This window comes from Oncorhynchus masou, chromosome 1 (assembly GCF_036934945.1).
Source record: "Oncorhynchus masou masou isolate Uvic2021 chromosome 1, UVic_Omas_1.1, whole genome shotgun sequence".
In the NCBI taxonomy this organism is placed as follows: domain Eukaryota; kingdom Metazoa; phylum Chordata; class Actinopteri; order Salmoniformes; family Salmonidae; genus Oncorhynchus; species Oncorhynchus masou.
This window is the reverse complement of record NC_088212.1, coordinates 76,234,729-76,261,965: the sequence shown is the minus strand read 5'-3', so window position 1 is coordinate 76,261,965 and position 27,237 is coordinate 76,234,729. Positions and strand designations below refer to the sequence as shown.

At 50.2% G+C, this 27,237-nt stretch overlaps 1 protein-coding gene across 4 annotated transcripts in view; it reads right to left on the bottom strand.

The window, feature by feature from the left end:
* Positions 1–420: 420 nt before the first annotated feature.
* Positions 421–27,237, bottom strand: part of LOC135550837 (BTB/POZ domain-containing protein kctd15-like) — a 41,681-nt gene continuing 14,864 nt past the window's right edge. For all 4 annotated transcript variants that reach the window (XM_064982015.1, XM_064981986.1, XM_064982006.1 and 1 more), the window contains exons 4-5: positions 25,187–25,492; positions 421–4,139 (exon numbers count right to left, since the gene is read on the bottom strand). In XM_064982015.1, the coding sequence (XP_064838087.1) occupies positions 3,981–4,139; positions 25,187–25,492 (465 nt within the window). In that variant the 3' untranslated portion in view covers positions 421–3,980. The remainder of the gene's footprint in view (positions 4,140–25,186; positions 25,493–27,237) is intronic.

The window sequence follows — 27,237 nt, the reverse complement described above, 5'->3', positions numbered from 1 at the left end:
TTTGGGAGCAGATTCTGGTGGGTTTGGTCCAGATGCAGGGATTTGGGAGCAGACTCTGGTGGGTTTGGTCCAGATGCAGCAGCAGAACCATTTGAAAGTCCCTTTGGCCCCTCAGACTGCTGATCTTCATTTAACCCCTAACGCCCTCTACTTTACCCATGCAGGGACTAAACTGGTGCTCTGCAAAGATATGTTTGTGCAGGGTCTGACACATATTTCTGGGGGATTATAGTATATTGAGAGGTCACTTCAGGTCAAACTGAAAAAGTTCATGACCACCTAAGAAACCACAAGAGATCTGTTTTACATATAACTGCATGAGGTGTACTGTATTTTCCCTCTTGAAAGAGACAATGTTAGTGCAGATGAAAGGAGGAAAAAAACACCCTATTATCCAAGAAATGACACAAAGGACAGGAATGAGGCAGAAAATATACAGTACATCCTTTTATTATCGCAAATATGCAAGAAAAAGCAAATGGACACACTGTAAGTGAACACATGCCCTTTAATACCACAGTCTAATTATTAAAACATGTTCAATAATATACATTTTGTACCTTAAGTATACCCTTTTGAAATGTGTTTAATCCATATGTACACAACATAATGCTCGCAAATTGGAAATTATTTTCATTATTTTTGTTTGGTAGTAAATGAGAGGACTTATAGGTCTCTTTTTTAATAAGACGGTTGAGGGCTCAGTAAAAGCCAGTGTCCTGATAACAATTTAATATACAAACAACTGTACAACTGCCCTCCGGTCTCTGGACTGTGTGGACATACCACACAGAGAAGTGGTAGGTCTTACTGACCACAAATTACTAAAAGAAAATGGTACACTCTCAGAAAAAGAGTGCTATATGGCACCATGTGTCACTGCAGGGGAACCCTCTGAAAAAAAGGTTCCAGATAGAACCATTTAAGATCTGGTTCAAAATAGCACCGTTAATAGCACCTGGAACACAGGTTCAATTTGGAACCCAAAATGGTTCTATCTGGAGCCAACTTTCAGGGGGTTCTCCTACAGGGACAAATGGTGCTGCACAGCACTTCTTTTTTTCTGAGTGTATGTGTGAAAACATACAATATGTTAGAGGAAATGGCCCAGTAATGTAATGAGGTATCTGTGAGAACCTGCCACCTGTAAGAGGTATTGTTGAGTTGCTTTACTCTTGTGTCAACAGGGAAGTGAACTGATGAAGGTGAGCTAAATGCTGCCACATACTGTAACTATTCAGAACCATTGAGAACTGAGCCGGTTCCCTTCAGATGTAAAGTTGAATCTAGAGATACCAGAGGACATAAAGTAGGGAGGCAATGTTTGTTTGGTCTGGTGTGGTGCGGTCCTGTGAGCCATGGGTGTAACGTTAGCAGGGTGCTCTGTACAGAAGGGTCTAGGAATGCGATGACACAGTGGGGGGCACAACCCTTGTCTCTACTGGCATTGCTGAGGAGCTGGGAGTACATGGGAGCCCGGGGGATCCGCTGGGCTCTGAAGCCCCACATCCCTCAGCAATATGAAAGACCTGGTTGGCCATTCCCTTTGAGGCGACTGGATACAAGGGCCCAGGACAGTAGCAGGTCAGAACAAAGAGGAGCCTGATTGGGAGGGAGGCCCCCCAGGAGGTCTGTGCTGCCTTCTGGACTTCTTGGAGCTAAACTAACTAACTAACCCTGACCATCTTTAAAAGCTGAAGACTGAAGAAGTCCTGGGGCTTGTTTAATCAGTGGACATCCACAGAGAGGACACTGGACACTAGGACCAAGAGGAGAGTTGGCTCATTACAAATTAGACTACCATCCCATTTGAAATATGATTTTTGTAATTGTAATTAGTGAAACAGCCACCATAGAAGGTTTCAAAACAAACTCATCAACAAGCCGGTGCTGAACCAAGATCAGAATGGGCCTCTTTTTGATCTATTATTTTGGAATGGATGAAACACAGTTACACAGATATAAAATATGACAACTTTATACTCTTTCTTTCTTGTTTCTCTCTTTGATCCACAAATGTAGAGAATCAAACCATGGAATCACAGCAGGATAGAGTAAGTGCCTCCCACTCTTTTTCTCTGTAAACAATGCTCTGATGCTCAGCTTACAGTTCATTTTAGGTTATGCTGCTGCAGACATGTGAAGAGTGATTGAAATAATCCTGCCTAAGAAATTAAATGACAGTCAGCAAGACAAACATGATTGAACGTAAAGTATTCTTTCAATTGTCAGACTATTTGTACTGTGTTTGTTCCTATAAAATTGTTTTGAATAATCATAGTTATTTCTGTGTCAAATAAACAATTATGACAACATGAATTTTAAACTTTGTACAATCATCAAATAGACAACTTAGCTTTATCACCAAAGTTTGCTATTACTTACATTGGGCTCTCTCAACATATTAATATGTGCTAATTACTATAAACACAATGAGATAATGTGTGGGTTGATTTGGCGCTGGTCATCAGGACGTATACTAAGAACTTATTTGGGGATGGCGGAAGTTTTGTAGAGGATGTGTTATAAGTGCAAACAAAGTTATCAAGCATTTAGAGTACATCTCATCACAATCATGGAGATACACTGATCTACCTCAGTTCACATGTTCCTTGTCAAGTTTGGAACATTCTGGCATTCCACAACCAGCAACACATTCAGAGCCTTCATATACAATTTCATTCAGATTTTCTCATTTCACATTGCAGATCATTTTACATGTTGACTTTTAACTTTTTAATAAATATATGTACTCTCACATTGTTAATCTTATTTGATGTAAGATATGTTTGACAGGTAATTGCGACAACGCCAATGCACATTTTATGCATGCTACAAATGTTTCCTCTGAAAGATGTAGAAATAGCCAGGTTCCCTTGCAGCCCCATTTAAACAATGAGACCTTCTCCAGCTCTGAATGCATTACCAGCCAGACTGCTGCCAAGTCTGCCAAGCTGCCAAGTCTCTCTCTCTCTCTCTCTCTCTATGTCTCTCTCTCGCTCTCTGTCTCTCTCTCTCTCGCTCTCTCTCTCTCTCTGTCTCTCTGTCTCTCTCTCTCTCTCTCTATCTCTCTCTCTCTGTCTCTCTCTTTCTGTCTCTCTTTCTCTCTCTGTCTCTCTCTGTCTCTCTTTCTCATTCTCTGAAGCTTTCAAACATACTGACTGAATACAACGCTCATACATCCTTCATATAGGAGGGGAAAAAACATAAAACAATCCTATTAATAATTGTTTACACCATGTTGTGATAAAACAGCAAAAAAAACAGAGAAAAAAGTTGTACTTTATAAACAACAATGAAAATAAGAAAGACAATCAATCGGACCTCCCTTGGCTGCGAGGCCTGGTTGCTGGCTATAAGAGCAATGTGGGCTGGATGGCTGTCACTTCCTCCTCTTCCTCTCTGTCAGCCCTGTCCCTTGTCAGGCCAGGCCTCCCTAAATAGCACCTGTCTTGTCCCCACTGTCCTCAGCTGCAATGGACGGTGCACACAACACATGGGCCTCACACAGACACGTACGGGACTGGACGACACACCGCCATGCGCTGCACTGAGGGCAAGGGGGCCGTGCTCCTCACTGAGGTCAGGACACCTCTTCATAAGGGGTCAGAGAGCCTTACAACTGGAGGAAAAAGAGATTGGTCACGGTGCTTAAATGGTTCAAGAGATGGAGCTGCTGTTTCAGTCTTTCTGTTCATCATCATAGTCCTATATTCCTTTGGGTGTTATTAGTAAACAGAATCAAATCCTTTTGTTTTCTTTCTTTGCTTTTTTGTGTTTATACTACATTCCCCTTAGAGCACTGAGTTCCTCAGAGCCGGCAACGTTACCAGGCATCTGCTAATACTTAGGTGTTTCTTGCTGGGTTGGTTTCTGTGGTGTGAGGTGGAGGGATATTAGGGTTTGGGTTTGTTCTGTTCTATCCAGTAGGGGGGTGAGGAGCCCCTCGTGGCTAGTCCCTCTCCTCTCCTAGAGTTTCTCTAGTCCAGGGGCTCCTGTTTTATCCTGATGGGGGTGTTCATGGACATACTCCGCCGGTCCTCACGGCACAGCACGTACTCGCTGAACTGGGAGGAGTCCACCCCGCCGCCGCAGGACGCTGCCACACTGAAACCCTTCTGGAACAGACGCTCTAGAACCTGCAGGGACAGAGCAACAACAGAGGTTTAATCAATCAAATCTATTCATAAAGCCCGTTGTACATTAGCAGCCACAAAATGCTTTGCAGTAACCAGCCTAGACCCGAAAGAACAACTAGAAGCACAGTGGCCAGGAAAAACTCCCAAAGGGTTAACACAGACTTATCAATAATAATGACCTTGTCCACCCACCACCTCCTCATCAATCAAAGCACATTTACTGGTGATGAGTCACGTATACAGAGCACATGTCACTAACCCAATCACATAGATGGATATGTGCCGGAGGGGCGGTCGGACATCATACTGTCTCTAATATTCATGGTGGTGGGTGGTGTTGAAGGATCTGCTGATGATGATATGAGGGCATGAGCTCAAAGGGATGGAGGGGGTTGGGTGTATTAGAGAGAGTTAGCTAGGTGTGTTTGGAGGGAGCTGGATTGAGTTCATTATATGGAAAGATAACTAGGGCTAATAATTGGAGTAATGAGCAATAGGGGTTGAGGAGTGATGCTGAGGCCTGTAAGATACTGGGAGCTGTGAGGGGCTGTGAGGGGCTGTGAGGAGCTGTGAGGGGCTGTGATGAGCTGTGAGGGGCTATGAGGAGCTGTGAGGGGCTGTGAGGAGCTGTGAGGAGCTGTGAGGGCTGTGAGGAGCTGTGAGGGGCTGTGAGGATCTGTGAGAGGCTGTGAGGAGCTGTGAGGGGCTGTGATGAGCTGTGAGGGGCTATGAGGAGCTGTGAGGGGCTGTGAGGAGCTGTGTGAGGCTTTGATAAGCTGTGAGGAGCTCTGAGGGGCTGTGAGGAGCTCTGAGGGGCTGTGAGGAGCTGTGAGAGGCTTGAGGGGCTGTGAGAGGCTGTGACGAGCTGTGAGGAGCTGTGAGGGGCTGTGAGGATCTGTGAGAGGCTGTGAGGAGCTGTGAGGAGTTGTGAGAGGCTGTGAGGGGCTGTGAGGAGCTGTGAGGGACTGTGAGGAGCTGTGAGAGGCTGTTAGGAGCTGTGAGGAGCTGAGAGAGGTTGTGAGGAGCTGTGAGAAGCTCTAAGGGGCTGTGTGGAGCTGTGAGAGGCTGTTAGGAGCTGTTAGAGGCTATGAGGAGCTGTGAAGAGCTGTGGGGGACACATGGTGAATGAGGAAGAGGGGGAATATGCCCCCGACTGAATAATGGAGCTGGAAGGAAAAAACTGAGATGTGAGAAGGATGGAGGCATGTTAGTAATCATTCTGTGTGTTTTAGGAGAGGGAGTATCTCTGAATCCCAATGTGTGGAGTGCTGTGTGTTTTAGGAGAGGGAGTATCTCTGAATCCCAATGTGAGGAGTGCTGTGTGTTTTAGGAGAGGGAGTATCTCTGAATCCCAATGTGTGGAGTGCTGTGTGTTTTAGGAGAGGGAGTATCTCTGAATCCCAATGTGTGGAGTGCTGTGTGTTTTAGGAGAGGGAGTATCTCTGAATCCCAATGTGTGGAGTGCTGTGTGTTTTAGGAGAGGGAGTATCTCTGAATCCCAATGTGTGGAGTGCTGGGTGTTTTAGGAGAGGGAGTATCTCTGAATCCCAATGTGTGGAGTGCTGTGTGTTTTAGGAGAGGGAGTATCTCTGAATCCCAATGTGTGGAGTGCTGGGTGTTTTAGGAGAGGGAGTATCTCTGAATCCCAATGTGTGGAGTGCTGTGTGTTTTAGGAGAGGGAGTATCTCTGAATCCCAATGTGTGGAGTGCTGTGTGTTTTAGTAGAGGAGTATCTCTGAATCCCAATGTGTGGAGTGCTGTGTGTTTTAGGAGAGGGAGTATCTCTGAATCCCAATGTGTGGAGTGCTGTGTGTTTTAGGAGAGGGAGTATCTCTGAATCCCAATGTGTGGAGTGCTGGGTGTTTTAGGAGAGGGAGTATCTCTGAATCCCAATGTGAGGAGTGCTGTGTGTTTTAGGAGAGGGAGTATCTCTGAATCCCAATGTGTGGAGTGCTGTGTGTTTTAGGAGAGGGAGTATCTCTGAATCCCAATGTGTGGAGTGCTGTGTGTTTTAGGAGAGGGAGTATCTCTAAATCCCAATGTGAGGAGTGCTGTGTGTTTTAGGAGAGGGAGTATCTCTGAATCCCAATGTGAGGAGTGCTGGGTGTTTTAGGAGAGGGAGTATCTCTGAATCCCAATGTGAGGAGTGCTGTGTGTTTTAGGAGAGGGAGTATCTCTGAATCCCAATGTGAGGAGTGCTGTGTGTTTTAGGAGAGGGAGTATCTCTGAATCCCAATGTGAGGAGTGCTGTGTGTTTTAGGAGAGGGAGTATCTCTGAATCCCAATGTGAGGAGTGCTGTGTGTTTTAGGAGAGGGAGTATCTCTGAATCCCAATGTGAGGAGTGCTGTGTGTTTTAGGAGAGGGAGTATCTCTGAATCCCAATGTGAGGAGTGCTGTGTGTTTTAGGAGAGGGAGTATCTCTGAATCCCAATGTGTGGAGTGCTGTGTGTTTTAGGAGAGGGAGTATCTCTGAATCCCAATGTGTGGAGTGCTGTGTGTTTTAGGAGAGGGAGTATCTCTGAATCCCAATGTGAGGAGTGCTGTGTGTTTTAGGAGAGGGAGTATCTCTGAATCCCAATGTGTGGAGTGCTGTGTGTTTTAGGAGAGGGAGTATCTCTGAATCCCAATGTGAGGAGTGCTGTGTGTTTTAGGAGAGGGAGTATCTCTGAATCCCAATGTGAGGAGTGCTGTGTGTTTTAGGAGAGGGAGTATCTCTGAATCCCAATGTGTAGAGTGCTGTGTGTTTTAGGAGAGGGAGTATCTCTGAATCCCAATGTGAGGAGTGCTGTGTGTTTTAGGAGAGGGAGTATCTCTGAATCCCAATGTGAGGAGTGCTGTGTGTTTTAGGAGAGGGAGTATCTCTGAATCCCAATGTGTGGAGTGCTGTGTGTTTTAGGAGAGGAAGTATCTCTGAATCCCAATGTGTGGAGTGCTGGGTGTTTTAGGAGAGGGAGTATCTCTGAATCCCAATGTGTGGAGTGCTGTGTGTTTTAGGAGAGGGAGTATCTCTGAATCCCAATGTGAGGAGTGCTGTGTGTTTTAGGAGAGGGAGTATCTCTGAATCCCAATGTGAGGAGTGCTGTGTGTTTTAGGAGAGGGAGTATCTCTGAATCCCAATGTGAGGAGTGCTGTGTGTTTTAGGAGAGGGAGTATCTCTGAATCCCAATGTGTGGAGTGCTGTGTGTTTTAGGAGAGGGAGTATCTCTGAATCCCAATGTGTGGAGTGCTGTGTGTTTTAGGAGAGGGAGTATCTCTGAATCCCAATGTGTGGAGTGCTGGGTGTTTTAGGAGAGGGAGTATCTCTGAATCCCAATGTGTGGAGTGCTGTGTGTTTTAGGAGAGGGAGTATCTCTGAATCCCAATGTGTGGAGTGCTGGGTGTTTTAGGAGAGGGAGTATCTCTGAATCCCAATGTGTGGAGTGCTGTGTGTTTTAGGAGAGGGAGTATCTCTGAATCCCAATGTGTGGAGTGCTGTGTGTTTTAGTAGAGGGAGTATCTCTGAATCCCAATGTGTGGAGTGCTGTGTGTTTTAGGAGAGGGAGTATCTCTGAATCCCAATGTGTGGAGTGCTGTGTGTTTTAGGAGAGGGAGTATCTCTGAATCCCAATGTGTGGAGTGCTGGGTGTTTTAGGAGAGGGAGTATCTCTGAATCCCAATGTGAGGAGTGCTGTGTGTTTTAGGAGAGGGAGTATCTCTGAATCCCAATGTGTGGAGTGCTGTGTGTTTTAGGAGAGGGAGTATCTCTGAATCCCAATGTGTGGAGTGCTGTGTGTTTTAGGAGAGGGAGTATCTCTAAATCCCAATGTGAGGAGTGCTGTGTGTTTTAGGAGAGGGAGTATCTCTGAATCCCAATGTGAGGAGTGCTGGGTGTTTTAGGAGAGGGAGTATCTCTGAATCCCAATGTGAGGAGTGCTGTGTGTTTTAGGAGAGGGAGTATCTCTGAATCCCAATGTGAGGAGTGCTGTGTGTTTTAGGAGAGGGAGTATCTCTGAATCCCAATGTGAGGAGTGCTGTGTGTTTTAGGAGAGGGAGTATCTCTGAATCCCAATGTGAGGAGTGCTGTGTGTTTTAGGAGAGGGAGTATCTCTGAATCCCAATGTGAGGAGTGCTGTGTGTTTTAGGAGAGGGAGTATCTCTGAATCCCAATGTGAGGAGTGCTGTGTGTTTTAGGAGAGGGAGTATCTCTGAATCCCAATGTGTGGAGTGCTGTGTGTTTTAGGAGAGGGAGTATCTCTGAATCCCAATGTGTGGAGTGCTGTGTGTTTTAGGAGAGGGAGTATCTCTGAATCCCAATGTGAGGAGTGCTGTGTGTTTTAGGAGAGGGAGTATCTCTGAATCCCAATGTGTGGAGTGCTGTGTGTTTTAGGAGAGGGAGTATCTCTGAATCCCAATGTGAGGAGTGCTGTGTGTTTTAGGAGAGGGAGTATCTCTGAATCCCAATGTGAGGAGTGCTGTGTGTTTTAGGAGAGGGAGTATCTCTGAATCCCAATGTGTAGAGTGCTGTGTGTTTTAGGAGAGGGAGTATCTCTGAATCCCAATGTGAGGAGTGCTGTGTGTTTTAGGAGAGGGAGTATCTCTGAATCCCAATGTGAGGAGTGCTGTGTGTTTTAGGAGAGGGAGTATCTCTGAATCCCAATGTGTGGAGTGCTGTGTGTTTTAGGAGAGGAAGTATCTCTGAATCCCAATGTGTGGAGTGCTGGGTGTTTTAGGAGAGGGAGTATCTCTGAATCCCAATGTGTGGAGTGCTGTGTGTTTTAGGAGAGGGAGTATCTCTGAATCCCAATGTGAGGAGTGCTGTGTGTTTTAGGAGAGGGAGTATCTCTGAATCCCAATGTGAGGAGTGCTGTGTGTTTTAGGAGAGGGAGTATCTCTGAATCCCAATGTGAGGAGTGCTGTGTGTTTTAGGAGAGGGAGTATCTCTGAATCCCAATGTGTGGAGTGCTGTGTGTTTTAGGAGAGGGAGTATCTCTGAATCCCAATGTGAGGAGTGCTGTGTGTTTTAGGAGAGGGAGTATCTCTGAATCCCAATGTGAGGAGTGCTGTGTGTTTTAGGAGAGGGAGTATCTCTGAATCCCAATGTGAGGAGTGCTGTGTGTTTTAGGAGAGGGAGTATCTCTGAATCCCAATGTGAGGAGTGCTGTGTGTTTTAGGAGAGGGAGTATCTCTGAATCCCAATGTGAGGAGTGCTGTGTGTTTTAGGAGAGGGAGTATCTCTGAATCCCAATGTGAGGAGTGCTGTGTGTTTTAGGAGAGGGAGTATCTCTGAATCCCAATGTGAGGAGTGCTGTGTGTTTTAGGAGAGGGAGTATCTCTGAATCCCAATGTGAGGAGTGCTGTGTGTTTTAGGAGAGGGAGTATCTCTGAATCCCAATGTGAGGAGTGCTGTGTTTTTTAGGAGAGGGAGTATCTCTGAATCCCAATGTGAGGAGTGCTGTGTGTTTTAGGAGAGGGAGTATCTCTGAATCCCAATGTGAGGAGTGCTGTGTGTTTTAGGAGAGGGAGTATCTCTGAATCCCAATGTGAGGAGTGCTGTGTGTTTATTTATTCCCCAGTTCCTTTAATGGAGTGTTGCAGCGTATGGAAATGAAAGGTCTTGCTCAGGGCTAGCCTCTCTCTCCTTATATTGCCAGATACAAAGCCAGAGAAGAAGATCACAAAAAATAAATGCGTTTCGCCTGTTGCCCCATTTCAACACACACTCGCACACACACACATACACACACACAAGTGAGAGTGGCCTCTCTAATTACGAGAGTGGTGGCCCCATTGGAGGGCTAAAGCGGAACAATTTGTCTTGGTGGTTGTGTCACGCAGCCTCCTCAGTCTGGGGGTTAGGATGCCTGCTGAGGAATTCACAGATCACACAGACCAAGAGGACTTGTTAAACAGGCCTGCTCAACAATTAATGGCTGGTTTAAACCCCCCCCCCCCTACCACCTCGCCCTGCTTTCCCCCCTGCCCTGATGCAAAAAACAAGGCAGAGAGTGCGTCCCAAATTATACCCTATTCCTATGTAGTGCATTACTTTTGACCAGGGCCTACAGCATTCTGGCCAGGGTGCCATATGGGACACAAGATTAAATGTGGGCCAGCAGCATTTTTCTTCTTGCACCTAACTAACTCCAATAACGATAACTACCCCCTCTCCCTCTCTCTTCTCCTCCCATCCCCTCCGGAGCTCTGTGACGATGACGGAGTCAGTCATTTGTGGGAAAGAGAGGCGGCAGACGGCTGATGGTGAGCTTAAGAGAGGCACTAATTAAGAGACCTGCCGAAGCATCAAACGAACGCTCCCCAAATCCACGACAGACGATGGAGAGGAGTAACGATTATGGAAATTACATTACACTCCCTGCTTTGATCATTGCATCACATTGCATTTTCACCCCATATTTTTATTTATTTTTTATTTTTTACATATGTGAGACTCTGTCACGTTAAGCGACGCATTCAGTCACAAAGGAGAGAAGGGTTGATCAATAAAGATACTCTTAATTAAAACATTTTGATAATGGGCCATTATCACACTGTAAATATATTGAATTTAACATCAACATTTCATATTGAATTTCAACACATGTACATTGATCTTTGATTCAAAATGCCAAATGTACCAATGTTCAAGTGTCTTTAACCCTTCTTGCTGTAAATAAGGTATTGGCTCTTTCACAGAACCCAAAACTCATTGCCCAGGAGTTACAGTGCTTTCTGAAAGTTGCATAGTTTCTTAACTTCTTCCACTGTAGCAGCACTTTCTGTTCCGTTTTTTCTCTATGTTTGAAGCTCAGAATGTGAACAAAAGCATTGCCTCACTTCATCCCCTGTGCACCTTCATAAACGTAGCCTTCTGTAGCATACTAAACTATTCTCACTGTTGCAGGGTTGACTTGGCTGCAGAGGGATCAGCCACTGTCACATTCAACCCCCACCCCCCTGTACAGCATACAGGGACATCACAGCGCTGCCACTCAAACCCGGGGTCGCCATGGGGATGAGCAGGGGATACGTATCAAGCTCGCTCCACTAACCTCCCAGCATCATAACGGAACAGAACGCAGTAAGAGAAGCCGGTGAGGCAGGAATCAAAGTGGATGAGCCTCATGGCTGGAAACAGAGCGTGATGTAATATTGATGGCCACCGGAGTGCACACACACACACACACATACCAGAGTTCAGACACAAACACTGGAGTTAACACACACACGCAGGAATGCAGGCACAAGAACGTGCATACACACACACACAAACACACACACACACATCTCCAGAGGGGGCTAGAGATGCCTGTGCAGCACTCGTCTAAGTCTCCAGTTGTCAGGATGTAGGACTGGGGGTCTCAGTCTCCAGTTGTCAAGACGTAGGGCTGGGGGTCTCGGTCTCTAGTTGTCAGGACGTAGGACCGGGGGTCTTAGTCTCCAGTTGTCAGGACGTAGGGCTGGGGGTCTTAGTCTCCAGTTGTCAGGACGTAGGACTGGGGGTCTCAGTCTCCAGTTGTCAGGATGTAGGACTGGGGGTCTCGCTTTCCAGTTGTCAGGGCGTAGGACTGGGGGTCTATGTCTACAGTTGTCGGGACGTAGGGCTGGGGGTCTAAGTCTCCAGTTGTCAGGATGTAGGACTGGGGGTCTAAGTCTCCAGTTGTCAGGACGTAGGACTGGGGGTCTATGTCTACGGTTGTCGGGACGTAGGGCTGGGGGTCTAAGTCTCCAGTTGTCGGGACGTAGGACTGGGGGTCTAAGTCTCCAGTTCTCAGGACATAGGGCTGGGGGTCTCAGTCTCCAGTTGTCAGGACGTAGGACTGGGGTCTCAGTCTCCAGTTGTCAGGACGTAGGACTGGGGGTCTAAGTCTCCAGATGTCAGGACGTAGGGCTGGGGGACTAAGTCTCCAGTTGTCAGGACGTAGGACTGGGGGTCTTAGTCTCCAATTGTCAGGACATAGGACTGGGGGTCTCAGTCTCCAGTTGTCAGGACGTAGGACTGGAGGACTCGATCTCCAGTTGTCAGGAAGTAGGACTGGGGGTCTCAGTCTCCAGATGTCAGGACGTAGGGCTGGGGGACTAAGTCTCCAGTTGTCAGGACGTAGGACTGGGGGTCTTAGTCTCCAGTTATCAGGACGTAAAGCTGGGGGTCTCAGTCTCCAGTTGTCAGTACGTAGGACTGGGGGTCTCAGTCTCCAGTTGTCAGGACGTAGGACTGGGGGTCTTAGTCTCCAGTTGTCAGGATGTAGGGCAGGATGGACTGGGGTCTGGGGGTCTTAGTCTCCAGTTGTCAGGACGTAGGACTGGGGGTCTCAGTCTCCAGTTGTCAGGACGTAGGACTGGGGGTCTCGATCTCCAGTTGTCAGGACGTAGGACTGGGGGTCATAGTCTCCAGTTGTCAGGACGTAGGACTGGGTGTCTCAGTCTCCAGTTGTCAGGACGTAGGGCTGGGGGTCATAGTCTCCAGTTGTCAGGATGTAGGACTGGGGGTCTCAGTCTCCAGTTGTCAGGACGTAGGACTGGGGGTCTCGATCTCCAGTTGTCAGGACGTAGGACTGGGGGTCTCAGTCTCCAGTTGTCAGGACGTAGGACTGGGGGTCTCAGTCTCCAGTTGTCAGGACGTAGGACTGGGGGTCTCAGTCTCCAGTTGTCAGGACGTAGGACTGTGGGTCTAAGTCTCCAGATGTCAGGACGTAGGGTTGGGGGTCTCAGTCTCCAATTGTCAGGACATAGGACTGGGGGTCTCAGTCTCCAGTTGTCAGGACATAGGACTGAGGGTCTCAGTCTCCAGTTGTCAGGAAGTAGGACTGGGGGTCTCAGTCTCCAGTCGTCAGGACGTAGGACTGGGGTCTCAGTCTCCAGTTGTCAGGACGTAGGACTGGGGGTCTAAGTCTCCAGTTGTCAGGACGTAGGACTGGGGGTCTATGTCTACAGTGTTCGGGACGTAGGACTGGGGTTCTCAGTCTCCAGTTGTCAGGACGTAGGGCTGGGGGTCTCAGTCTCCAGTTGTCAGGATGTAGGACTGGGGGTCTAAGTCTCCAGTTGTCAGGATGTAGGACTGGGGGTCTAAGTCTCCAGTTGTCAGGATGTAGGACTGGGGGTCTATGTCTACAGTTGTCGGGACGTAGGGCTGGGGGTCTAAGTCTCCAGTTGTCGGGACGTAGGACTGGGGGTCTATGTCTACAGTTGTCAGGACGTAGGACTAGGGGTCTCAGTCTCCAGTTGTCAGGACGTAGGACTGGGGGTCTAAGTCTCCAGTTGTCAGGACGTAGGACTGGGGTCTCAGTCTCCAGTTGGACTGGGGGTCTCAGTCTCCAGTTGTCAGGACGTAGGACTGGGGGTCTAAGTCTCCAGTTGTCAGGACGTAGGACTGGGGGTCTATGTCTACAGTTGTCGGGACGTAGGACTGGGGGTCTCAGTCTCCAGTTGTCAGGACGTAGGGCTGGGGGTCTCAGTCTCCAGTTGTCAGGATGTAGGACTGGGGGTCTCGCTCTCCAGTTGTCAGGACGTAGGACTGGGGGTCTAAGTCTCCAGTTGTCAGGACGTAGGACTAGGGGTCTCAGTCTCCAGTTGTCAGGATGTAGGGCTGGGGGTCTAAGTCTCCAGTTGTCAGGATGTAGGACTGGGGGTCTCAGTCTCCAGTTGTCAGGACGTAGGACTGGGGGTCTATGTCTACAGTTGTCGGGATGTAGGACTGGGGGTCTCAGTCTCCAGATGTCAGGACGTAGGGCTGGGGGTCTCAGTCTCCAGTTGTCAGGACGTAGGACTGGGGGTCTAAGTCTCCAGTTGTCAGGACGTAGGACTGGGGGTCTATGTCTACAGTTGTCGGGACGTAGGACTGGGGGTCTCAGTCTCCAGTTGTCAGGACATAGGGCTGGGGGTCTCAGTCTCCAGTTGTCAGGATGTAGGACTGGGGGTCTCACTCTCCAGTTGTCAGGACGTAGGACTGGGGGTCTAAGTCTCCAGTTGTCAGGACGTAGGACTGGGGGTCTCAGTCTCCAGTTGTCAGGATGTAGGGCTGGGGGTCTATGTCTACAGTTGTCGGGACGTAGGGCTGGGGGTCTAAGTCTACAGCTGTCAGGACGTAGGACTAGGGGTCTCAGTCTCCAGTTGTCAGGACGTAGGACTGGGGGTCTAAGTCTACAGTTGTCAGGACGTAGGACTAGGGGTCTCAGTCTCCAGTTGTCAGGACGTAGGGCTGGGGGTCTATGTCTACAGTTGTCAGGACGTAGGACTGGGGGTCTTAATCTGCAGTTGTCAGGACATAGTGCTGGGGGTCTCAGTCTCCAGTTGTCAGGACGTAGGGCTGGGGGTCTCAGTCTCCAGTTGTCAGGATGTAGGACTAGGGGTCTCAGTCTCCAGTTGTCAGGACGTAGGACTGGGGGTCTAAGTCTCCAGTTGTCAGGACGTAGGACTGGGGGTCTAAGTCTCCAGATGTCAGGACATAGGGCTGGGGGTCTAAGTCTCCAGTTCTCAGGATGTAGGACTGGGGGTCTCAGTCTACAGTTGTCAGGACGTAGGACTGGGGATCTCAGTCTCCAGATGTCAGGACGTAGGACTAGGGGTCTCAGTCTCCAGTTGTCAGGACGTAGGACTAGGGGTCTCAGTCTCCAGTTGTCAGGACGTAGGACTGGGGGTCTCAGTCTCCAGTTGTCAGGACGTAGGACTGGGGGTCTATGTCTACAGTTGCCGGGACGTAGGGCTGGGGGTCTAAGTCTACAGTTGTCAGGACGTAGGACTAGGGGTCTCAGTCTCCAGTTGTCAGGACGTAGGACTGGGGGTCTAAGTCTACAGTTGTCAGGACGTAGGACTAGGGGTCTCAGTCTCCAGTTGTCAGGACGTAGGGCTGGGGGTCTATGTCTACAGTTGTCAGGACGTAGGACTGGGGGTCTCGCTTTCCAGTTGTCAGGGCGTAGGACTGGGGGTCTATGTCTACAGTTGTCGGGACGTAGGGCTGGGGGTCTAAGTCTCCAGTTGTCAGGATGTAGGACTGGGGGTCTAAGTCTCCAGTTGTCAGGACGTAGGACTGGGGGTCTATGTCTACAGTTGTCGGGACGTAGGGCTGGGGGTCTAAGTCTCCAGTTGTCGGGACGTAGGACTGGGGGTCTAAGTCTCCAGTTCTCAGGACATAGGGCTGGGGGTCTCAGTCTCCAGTTGTCAGGACGTAGGACTGGGGTCTCAGTCTCCAGTTGTCAGGACGTAGGACTGGGGGTCTAAGTCTCCAGATGTCAGGACGTAGGGCTGGGGGACTAAGTCTCCAGTTGTCAGGACGTAGGACTGGGGGTCTTAGTCTCCAATTGTCAGGACATAGTGCTGGGGGTCTCAGTCTCCAGTTGTCAGGACGTAGGGCTGGGGGTCTCAGTCTCCAGTTGTCAGGATGTAGGACTAGGGGTCTCAGTCTCCAGTTGTCAGGACGTAGGACTGGGGGTCTAAGTCTCCAGTTGTCAGGACGTAGGACTGGGGGTCTAAGTCTCCAGATGTCAGGACATAGGGCTGGGGGTCTAAGTCTCCAGTTCTCAGGATGTAGGACTGGGGGTCTATGTCTACAGTTGTCAGGACGTAGGACTGGGGATCTCAGTCTCCAGATGTCAGGACGTAGGACTAGGGGTCTCAGTCTCCAGTTGTCAGGACGTAGGACTAGGGGTCTCAGTCTCCAGTTGTCAGGACGTAGGACTGGGGGTCTCAGTCTCCAGTTGTCAGGACGTAGGACTGGGGGTCTATGTCTACAGTTGCCGGGACGTAGGGCTGGGGGTCTAAGTCTACAGTTGTCAGGACGTAGGACTAGGGGTCTCAGTCTCCAGTTGTCAGGACGTAGGACTGGGGGTCTAAGTCTACAGTTGTCAGGACGTAGGACTAGGGGTCTCAGTCTCCAGTTGTCAGGACGTAGGGCTGGGGGTCTATGTCTACAGTTGTCAGGATGTAGGACTGGGGGTCTCGCTTTCCAGTTGTCAGGGCGTAGGACTGGGGGTCTATGTCTACAGTTGTCGGGACGTAGGGCTGGGGGTCTAAGTCTCCAGTTGTCAGGATGTAGGACTGGGGGTCTAAGTCTCCAGTTGTCAGGACGTAGGACTGGGGGTCTATGTCTACAGTTGTCGGGACGTAGGGCTGGGGGTCTAAGTCTCCAGTTGTCGGGACGTAGGACTGGGGGTCTATGTCTCCAGTTCTCAGGACATAGGGCTGGGGGTCTCAGTCTCCAGTTGTCAGGACGTAGGACTGGGGTCTCAGTCACCAGTTGTCAGGACGTAGGACTGGGGACTGGGGGTCTAAGTCTCCAGATGTCAGGACGTAGGGCTGGGGGACAAGTCTCCAGTTGTCAGGACGTAGGACTGGGGGTCTTAGTCTCCAATTGTCAGGACATAGGACTGGGGGTCTCAGTCTCCAGTTGTCAGGACGTAGGACTGGAGGACTCGATCTCCAGTTGTCAGGAAGTAGGACTGGGGGTCTCAGTCTCCAGATGTCAGGACGTAGGGCTGGGGGACTAAGTCTCCAGTTGTCAGGACGTAGGACTGGGGGTCTTAGTCTCCAGTTATCAGGACGTAAAGCTGGGGGTCTCAGTCTCCAGTTGTCAGTACGTAGGACTGGAGGTCTCAGTCTCCAGTTGTCAGGACGTAGGACTGGGGGTCTTAGTCTCCAGTTGTCAGGATGTAGGGCTGGGGGTCTTAGTCTCCAGTTGTCAGGACGTAGGACTGGGGGTCTCAGTCTCCAGTTGTCAGGACGTAGGACTGGGGGTCTCGATCTCCAGTTGTCAGGACGTAGGACTGGGGGTCATAGTCTCCAGTTGTCAGGACGTAGGACTGGGTGTCTCAGTCTCCAGTTGTCAGGACGTAGGGCTGGGGGTCATAGTCTCCAGTTGTCAGGATGTAGGACTGGGGGTCTCAGTCTCCAGTTGTCAGGACGTAGGACTGGGGGTCTCGATCTCCAGTTGTCAGGACGTAGGACTGGGGGTCTCAGTCTCCAGTTGTCAGGACGTAGGACTGGGGGTCTCAGTCTCCAGTTGTCAGGACGTAGGACTGGGGGTCTCAGTCTCCAGTTGTCAGGATGTAGGACTGTGGGTCTAAGTCTCCAGATGTCAGGACGTAGGGTTGGGGGTCTCAGTCTCCAATTGTCAGGAAGTAGGACTGGGGGTCTCAGTCTCCAGTCGTCAGGACGTAGGACTGGGGTCTCAGTCTCCAGTTGTCAGGACGTAGGACTGGGGGTCTAAGTCTCCAGTTGTCAGGACGTAGGACTGGGGGTCTATGTCTACAGTGTTCGGGACGTAGGACTGGGGTTCTCAGTCTCCAGTTGTCAGGACGTAGGGCTGGGGGTCTATGTCTCCAGTTGTCAGGATGTAGGACTGGGGGTCTAAGTCTCCAGTTGTCAGGATGTAGGACTGGGGGTCTAAGTCTCCAGTTGTCAGGATGTAGGACTGGGGGTCTATGTCTACAGTTGTCGGGACGTAGGGCTGGGGGTCTAAGTCTCCAGTTGTCGGGACGTAGGACTGGGGGTCTATGTCTACAGTTGTCAGGACGTAGGACTAGGGGTCTCAGTCTCCAGTTGTCAGGACGTAGGACTGGGGGTCTAAGTCTCCAGTTGTCAGGACGTAGGACTGGGGGTCTCAGTCTCCAGTTGTCAGGACGTAGGACTGGGGGTCTAAGTCTCCAGTTGTCAGGACGTAGGACTGGGGGTCTATGTCTACAGTTGTCGGGACGTAGGACTGGGGGTCTCAGTCTCCAGTTGTCAGGACGTAGGGCTGGGGGTCTCAGTCTCCAGTTGTCAGGATGTAGGACTGGGGGTCTCGCTCTCCAGTTGTCAGGACGTAGGACTGGGGGTCTAAGTCTCCAGTTGTCAGGACGTAGGACTAGGGGTCTCAGTCTCCAGTTGTCAGGATGTAGGGCTGGGGGTCTAAGTCTCCAGTTGTCAGGATGTAGGACTGGGGGTCTCAGTCTCCAGTTGTCAGGACGTAGGACTGGGGGTCTATGTCTACAGTTGTCGGGATGTAGGACTGGGGGTCTCAGTCTCCAGTTGTCAGGACGTAGGGCTGGGGGTCTCAGTCTCCAGTTGTCAGGACGTAGGACTGGGGGTCTAAGTCTCCAGTTGTCAGGACGTAGGACTGGGGGTCTATGTCTACAGTTGTCGGGACGTAGGACTGGGGGTCTCAGTCTCCAGTTGTCAGGACGTAGGGCTGGGGGTCTCAGTCTCCAGTTGTCAGGATGTAGGACTGGGGGTCTCAGTCTCCAGTTGTCAGGACGTAGGACTGGGGGTCTAAGTCTCCAGTTGTCAGGACGTAGGACTGGGGGTCTAAGTCTCCAGATGTCAGTTGTCATGGGACGTAGGGCTGGGGGTCTCAGTCTCCAGTTGTCCAGGACGTAGGGCTGGGGGTCTAAGTCTCCAGTTGTCAGGATGTAGGGCTGGGGGTCTCAGTCTCCAGTTGTCAGGACGTAGGACTGGGGTCTCAGTCTCCAGTTGTCAGGACGTAGGGCTGGGGGTCTCAGTCTCCAGTTGTTAGGACGTAGGACTGGGGTCTCAGTCTCCAGTTGTCAGGACGTAGGGCTGGGGGTCTCAGTCTCCAGTTGTCAGGACGTAGGGCTGGGGGGGGTCTAGGACTGGGGGTCTAGTCCAGTTGTCGGGACGTAGGGCTGGGGGTCTAAGTCTACAGTTGTCAGGACGTAGGACTGGGGGTCTCAGTCTCCAGTTGTCAGGACGTCAGTCTCCAGTTGTCAGGACTGGGGGTCTAAGTCAGTTGTCAGGTTGTCACTAGGGGAGTCTCCAGTTGTAGGACTAGGGGTCTCAGTCTCCAGTTGTCAGGACGTAGGGCTGGGGGTCTATGTCTACAGTTGTCAGGACGTAGGACTGGGGGTCTCGCTTTCCAGTTGTCAGGGCGTAGGACTGGGGGGACTGGGGGTCTATGTCTACAGTTGTCGGGACGTAGGGCTGGGGGTCTAAGTCTCCAGTTGTCAGGATGTAGGACTGGGGGTCTAAGTCTCCAGTTGTCAGGACGTAGGACTGGGGGTCTATGTCTACAGTTGTCGGGACGTAGGGCTGGGGGTCTAAGTCTCCAGTTGTCGGGACGTAGGACTGGGGGTCTAAGTCTCCAGTTCTCAGGACATAGGGCTGGGGGTCTCAGTCTCCAGTTGTCAGGACGTAGGACTGGGGTCTCAGTCTCCAGTTGTCAGGACGTAGGACTGGGGGTCTAAGTCTCCAGATGTCAGGACGTAGGGCTGGGGGACTAAGTCTCCAGTTGTCAGGACGTAGGACTGGGGGTCTTAGTCTCCAATTGTCAGGACATAGGACTGGGGGTCTCAGTCTCCAGTTGTCAGGACGTAGGACTGGAGGACTCGATCTCCAGTTGTCAGGAAGTAGGACTGGGGGTCTCAGTCTCCAGATGTCAGGACGTAGGGCTGGGGGACTAAGTCTCCAGTTGTCAGGACGTAGGACTGGGGGTCTTAGTCTCCAGTTATCAGGACGTAAAGCTGGGGGTCTCAGTCTCCAGTTGTCAGTACGTAGGACTGGGGGTCTCAGTCTCCAGTTGTCAGGACGTAGGACTGGGGTCTTAGTCTCCAGTTGTCAGGATGTAGGGCTGGGGGTCTTAGTCTCCAGTTGTCAGGACGTAGGACTGGGGGTCTCAGTCTCCAGTTGTCAGGACGTAGGACTGGGGGTCTCGATCTCCAGTTGTCAGGACGTAGGACTGGGGGTCATAGTCTCCAGTTGTCAGGACGTAGGACTGGGTGTCTCAGTCTCCAGTTGTCAGGACGTAGGGCTGGGGGTCATAGTCTCCAGTTGTCAGGATGTAGGACTGGGGGTCTCAGTCTCCAGTTGTCAGGACGTAGGACTGGGGGTCTCGATCTCCAGTTGTCAGGACGTAGGACTGGGGGTCTCAGTCTCCAGTTGTCAGGACGTAGGACTGGGGGTCTCAGTCTCCAGTTGTCAGGACGTAGGACTGGGGGTCTCAGTCTCCAGTTGTCAGGACGTAGGACTGTGGGTCTAAGTCTCCAGATGTCAGGACGTAGGGTTGGGGGTCTCAGTCTCCAATTGTCAGGACATAGGACTGGGGGTCTCAGTCTCCAGTTGTCAGGACGTAGGACTGGGGTCTCAGTCTCCAGTTGTCAGGACGTAGGACTGGGGGTCTAAGTCTCCAGTCGTCAGGACGTAGGACTGGGGTCTCAGTCTCCAGTTGTCAGGACGTAGGACTGGGGGTCTAAGTCTCCAGTTGTCAGGACGTAGGACTGGGGGTCTATGTCTACAGTGTTCGGGACGTAGGACTGGGGTTCTCAGTCTCCAGTTGTCAGGACGTAGGGCTGGGGGTCTCAGTCTCCAGTTGTCAGGATGTAGGACTGGGGGTCTAAGTCTCCAGTTGTCAGGATGTAGGACTGGGGGTCTAAGTCTCCAGTTGTCAGGATGTAGGACTGGGGGTCTATGTCTACAGTTGTCGGGACGTAGGGCTGGGGGTCTAAGTCTCCAGTTGTCGGGACGTAGGACTGGGGGTCTATGTCTACAGTTGTCAGGACGTAGGACTAGGGGTCTCAGTCTCCAGTTGTCAGGACGTAGGACTGGGGGTCTAAGTCTCCAGTTGTCAGGACGTAGGACTGGGGGTCTCAGTCTCCAGTTGTCAGGACGTAGGACTGGGGTCTAAGTCTCCAGTTGTCAGGACGTAGGGACTGGGGGTCTATGTCTCCAGTTGTCGGGACGTAGGACTGGGGGTCTCAGTCTCCAGTTGTCAGGACGTAGGGCTGGGGGTCTCAGTCTCCAGTTGTCAGGATGTAGGACTGGGGGTCTCGCTCTCCAGTTGTCAGGACGTAGGACTGGGGGTCTAAGTCTCCAGTTGTCAGGACGTAGGACTAGGGGTCTCAGTCTCCAGTTGTCAGGGTCTGGGGTCAGTCTCCAGTTGTCAGGATGTAGGACTGGGGGTCTCAGTCTCCAGTTGTCAGGACGTAGGACTGGGGGACAGTTGTCGGGGGGTCTCAGTCTCCAGTTGTCAGGACGTAGGGCTGGGGGTCTCAGTCTCCAGTTGTCAGGACGTAGGACTGGGGGTCTAAGTCTCCAGTTGTCAGGACGTAGGACTGGGGGTCTATGTCTACAGTTGTCGGGACGTAGGACTGGGGGTCTCAGTCTCCAGTTGTCAGGACGTAGGGCTGGGGGTCTCAGTCTCCAGTTGTCAGGATGTAGGACTGGGGGTCTCACTCTCCAGTTGTCAGGACGTAGGACTGGGGGTCTAAGTCTCCAGTTGTCAGGACGTAGGACTGGGGGTCTCAGTCTCCAGTTGTCAGGATGTAGGGCTGGGGGTCTAAGTCTCCAGTTGTCAGGATGTAGGGCTGGGGGTCTAAGTCTCCAGTTGTCAGGACGTAGGACTGGGGGTCTCAGTCTCCAGTTGTCAGGACGTAGGACTGGGGGTCTCAGTCTCCAGTTGTCAGGATGTAGGACTGGGGGTCTAAGTCTCCAGTTGTCAGGACGTAGGACTGGGGGTCTATGTCTCCAGTTGTCGGGACTAGGGGAGGACTAGGGGTCTCGATCTCCAGTTGTCAGGATGTAGGGCTGGGTGTGAGTGACAGGTAGAGCAGACTCAGAGTAATGTGGTGCTGCACAGAGGGAGTCCTACTTTGTTAACTATACATGGCCATTAAAATGTTGTTTCTACCTCATCTTCATTCTCCACTTCATCACAAGCATCAAAAGACCTGCCTTGTCTAAGAGACAAGTTCACAGTATAGGTTTGTTGTAAAGCTTTGACACAGGAGGGCCAGAAATAGTGTTGGTAGCTAAGTTCATGATGTGCTCTGTGTTTTTCTTTTTCGGAAGGGTGAGGGTGGTGGTGATGGAGGTGGTGATGGTAGGGGTGGTGATGATGGAGGTGGTGGTGGCAGGGCGGAGCCATGTTCTCCCTGTTACTAGCTGACCCCGTATGGATTGATAGGCTGGCTATGTGACATGGCGTGTCAGAAAGAGAGGCTAGGCCATGTAATGTCCCCGGCCCTGGCAGCGCTGGCAGTGAGAGGGGACAGGAAGGACAGGGGCCGTCTCAGAGTAGTGTTGCTGTCAGGGTGATGAAGGAAGGATTGCGTCTGGCTTGATCACAGTGCTCCATCACTGTGATGTACGGAGGTGGGTACCGGCCGGCTCCTGCTTCGGGACTGTGTGTGTGTGTGTGTTTGTGTGTGTGTTTGCGTGCGTGCGTGCATGTGTGTGTGTGTACACCTCTGTGGCTCTTTAGCTAAATGTTTTCCCTCTTAAGCGGCCCAGTTCTTTTTTCCCATGGCTCTACATCACAGGTGGTTTGCATTATTCCCTTTAAATTCCTTTCATGACTGGAGGAATGGATCGTTCACTCACCAAGGTGGGGTTGTTTATAGGTTTTCTCTTTGGTTGGAGTTGGCAAGAACAATTTCTCAGACAGAATGAGTTAGTAAGCCTCCCAAAATCTTATTGGTGATTAATTATAATGAATGTACGTGCCCTTGTAACGGAAGAGAAATGCTGTAACTAAGGGCAACAGATGACTGAAGATACTAAAGAATCCAAAACAGGGCAATACGGAAATACACAAGTTCCCAACACTATTTTCCATCTCTTTCTCAAAACATTCCCTCTTTTTTTCCCTTCTCTTTCTTCCTCTGTGGGCAGGGTGTGGTTGCATTCCCTTGGGTCGGGGTCCAGGACTGTAATCAGATCACAGGCACATTGTCTGGCCAGGTAAAATGAGGATTATTCTCATAACCTTCTCATACCAATGACACAGGACAGGATGAGGAAGTTCTTCAGAAAAATCTCCCCTTACACCAGAAAACACCTCCATCTGCTCTCTGTTCCCCTCACCTACAGCAGCTCAATGAGCCTAACTGCAGTGTGCTTGTGTGTGTGTGTGTGTGTGTGTGTGTGTGTGTGTGTGTGTGTGTGTGTGTGTGTGTGTGTGTGTGTGTGTGTGTGTGTGTGTGTGTGTGTGCTGTGTGTGTGTGTGTGTATGTTTGTCTTAAAGAGGCCAGCCCAGAGAGAGAAAGCGCCCTGCCGCGAACAACGCCTCCCCATCCGGGCAAAGGCTATACGTTGAGACAAAGCCCTCTAGAGCCCCACTGTCTCCCTCATTCACTAACACAAACATCACAAACAGGTAACCCTGAAGAGAGGGCAGGCTCCCGTTTACGCCAGCGCCAAGTCCCAAATTACACCCTATTCCCTATATAAGCTGCCATATTCCCCACTATGTAGGGCATATGGTGCCAATTGGGATGCAGACACTGAATAATGGGGTTGGTTTCACCTCAGCTCCACAGAGACAGTGAGTCTGGGGGTTTGTTTCACCTTAGCTTCACAGAGAGAAACAGTGAGTCTGTGGGTTTGTTTCTCCTCAGCTCAACAGAGAGACAGTGAGTCTGTGGGTTTGTTTCACCTCAGCTCAGCAGAGAGACAGTGAGTCTGTGGGTTTGTTTCAACTCAGCTCAACAGAGAGACAGTGAGTCTGTGGGTTTGTTTCACCTCAGCTCAACAGAGAGACAGTGAGTCTGTGGGTTGGTTTCACCTTAGCTTCACAGAGAGAAACAGTGAGTCTGTGGGTTTGTTTCTCCTCAGCTCAACAGAGAGACAGTGAGTCTGTGGGTTTGTTTCACCTCAGCTCAGCAGAGAGACAGTGAGTCTGTGGGCTTGTTTCAACTCAGCTCAACAGAGAGACAGTGAGTCTGTGGGTTTGTTTCACCTCAGCTCAACAGAGAGACAGTGAGTCTGTGGGTTGGTTTCACCTCAGCTTCACAGAGAGAAACAGTGAGTCTGTGGGTTTGTTTCACCTCAGCTCAGCAGAGAGACAGTGAGTCTGTGGGCTTGTTTCAACTCAGCTCAACAGAGAGACAGTGAGTCTGTGGGTTTGTTTCACCTCAGCTCAACAGAGAGACAGTGAGTCTGTGGGTTTGTTTCACCTCAGCTCCACGAGAGAGATATTGAGTCTGTGGGTTGGTTTCACCTCAGATCCACAGTCTGTGGGAAAGGCCTGATAATGAAAACTAAAATAGGAGGGATCCTTCCCAGTCCATTTGAGACAGATGTACGGCGCACACTGAGACCAAACTCAGCGGTAAACATAGTGAGAAAATGTTGTGTTAGTTGATGCGGCCAATTAATTATATTGCAAGCCATTTAAAAATCTATAAAAGAAGTATAAACCGGTTTAGGCTGTTTGAGAAATTGTAAGTATGGTATTAAAAAATGCAATACGTGTATTTCAATCTCCCCGGGCGGTGTTATATTGGAGTCTTTTTAAAAAGAGGAGCTGTGTCTTAAAAAGGAGTCAAACGTAAATTATGCATATCATTTTTTTTCACCCCTCTCATTTTTGTGAGAAGAAAACATGGCCGCAGCGCAGGCAGACAGACAGTGGAGAGGAGACAGGCTTTGTCCCGCTGCTCAGGCAGCTAGGCAGCAGCCCCGGAGGTGGTCTCTCACATTGGCAGGAGGGCGGTGGAGGTGTCAGAGCAGAACGCCTGCCTGGCGTGTTGGGGGTAGTGTGGGGCATGCTGGGCGCTGGGTGAGGCTCCTCTATGTGTTGATCTGTATGGCTATTGGCAATGAGGTGTTGATGATACCACAGAGCTGTGGTGAGAGGCTGCTCTGCTCCTTAAAGCCTCATTCAAACCTTGGAGAGGGAAGAGTGCTTTCTGAGAGGAAGATTAATATTATTGCTGTGACATAAATCTACAAGTGGCTGAAAAAATGTGTCACTATCTCCGAACATCTTAAACAAATCCACTCTAAATCACATCAGAGTAACTATTATCCCATGTGAGTTATGATGAGGGGTTGTTGCTACAGAACAGTCATCTTGTATGAGTCTACACGCAGACTACAAATCACGTCACATGCCTTTACATGGACATTTCAAAATGGAGTCCTTGTCCTATAGATCACCAGTGATGACTTTAGAACAGTCAACAGTCAACTTCACACCTGTAAAACGTGATACACCATTATACCCACTTTAAACCCTGCTCCCTCAAGACTATAGGAAAACAGAAGTCACAGAGGCTCTCTGGGGTTTACATCCTCAGGAAAAAAAAACTTCTAGTGATGAAAAAGACAGCTGCCGACATTCATGCACAGACAAAACGTTATCTACCTGGACAGAGTTGAGCCTGCAGTAGCCGTTGAGGGGGAAGCGGATGACGTGCGTGGGGTCCTGGTTCCAGCCGGCGTTCACCGAGTTGCACATGACGTCTCCAGTCTCGGGGAAGATCTCCTCGATGAGCACCTTCTCCCCGCTAAGGGCGATCCTCTCACCTAGGTCAGGCGTCACCCGCACCACCAGGCAGTCACAGGGCTGGGCCGTCCTGCGCTGCTCCCTCTCCTGCTTCCAACGCTCCAGCTCCTTAATCATGGGGGACAGCTGGTAGTACCGAGCCTCCTCGTACAGCAGGTGGAACTCCTGGATGGGACAGGATAGGAAACATGCACAAACACTCAAATCCAAGTAATTTCATGCCTCTTTGTCCTTTTCACGGCACATCGATACAAAGTAATTTTCTTAGCAAGTTAGGGGAGCATTTTTGCTAACCCTAACCCTTTTCCTAACCTTAACCTCAGTCTCCTAACCTGCTATGTTAATTATCCTAACCTGCTGTGTAAATTCTCCTAAGCCGCTACGAAAAAATCACTTCCCTATCGAAGTGGTTTTAAAAGACTGTATTTTATAGTCAGTCCCTCATATTCATCTCATGGTATTTCCTGGTTTCAAATGATCTCGGTTAGGCCCACATTGAACATTCAAATATCAGTCTCCAGTTGTTTACAAGAAAGGCCTGTATTGTTTTTTATTACCATGCTAACCATGGCCATACTGTAGCTACAATCAGTCAGTCACTCTCTACTCCAACAGTAGCTGTTGGCAGGGCTGAGTAATCCTCTAGCATGTTGTATTGAGCTCTACTCTATAGAGGCCTGTGTCAGTGAGACGAGGCTCAGCGAGCCCAGGCTGCAGTGATGTGGGATGGGATGGTACATTCCTATGTGCAGACAGTCTAGCTGCAGCAGATTGCCTAGCTGCCTCCTCCCCTGGGCTGTGCTTGCTGGGGGCCATTTGCCCCTGCGCTCTTGCCTCTAATTTCCCACAAGACCAGATGGCACCATCGTTCAACACTACCATAGAAAATACCAGGAAGACTGAGGAGGAAAGGCAAGCTATTGGTAGCTAGCTAACAGAGGGGATGTGAGGGGAATATATATGGGAGAAGAAGTGAACATGAGGATAATTATAATATAAGCCATGGTTGATTTTTTATGCATGCTTTACACAGAGGGGATTTATGGTAATGTCTAATGTGAATAGTGGCCCAATGTTAAGCTCTGATATCACAATTTTATATTGCGTCAGATGAGTATTGTAAATATGCTAGCAAAACAATCAGTAATTGATTTTGCTACAGGTAGCTCTAGCTGGAAATTAGACAAAGGTAAATTGCTACATTTATGGGTGCTGCATTCCTAAAATGTTATTTGATGCATTTCCTGTACAAAGGGTAGGTCAAAATACACAGAGGTTAAGATAACGTTGTAACAAATCTTGGACCAGCACTGTTGCTAACTACCAGCAGAGTTGCTAACTAGCATAGCTGGTCACATTGTTGAAAAGAGCTATGGGATATTAGAATCTTGTTGTCTTAACAATTGTCATCTTCAACCTAGCACAAAGGGAAACAATATTTCCCATGTCATAATGAGTTGCCATAAACTCCATGTATTTGGTCGGTATCAGGACCTTCTTATCATTCTCTTGGTGAAAGAATCTGGTTCAAGAGAAAAGTTGATGATCGCAGTGTATTATAGTCTTTATGCACTTCTAAAGTAAGTTAGGGTTTGTGCAGAGGAAAGAAAGAGAGCGTGCCTGTTTCAGTCTGACTGCATCATCATTGGCTGTGGGTGTTGGGTGTTGGGTGCTGGGGGTGTTGGGTGTGTTGGGTGCTGGGGGTGTTGGGTGTTGGGTGCTGGGGTGCAGGGGGTGTTGGGTGCTAGGGGTGCTAGGGGTGTTGGGTGCTGGAGTGCAGGGGGTGTTGGGTGCTAGGGGTGCTAGGGATGCTGGGGGTGTTGGGTGCTAGGGGTGCTGGGGGTGCTAGGGGTGCTGGGGGTGCTAGGGGTGCTGGAGGTGGGAGGGGTGCTGGGGGTGTTGGGTGCTGG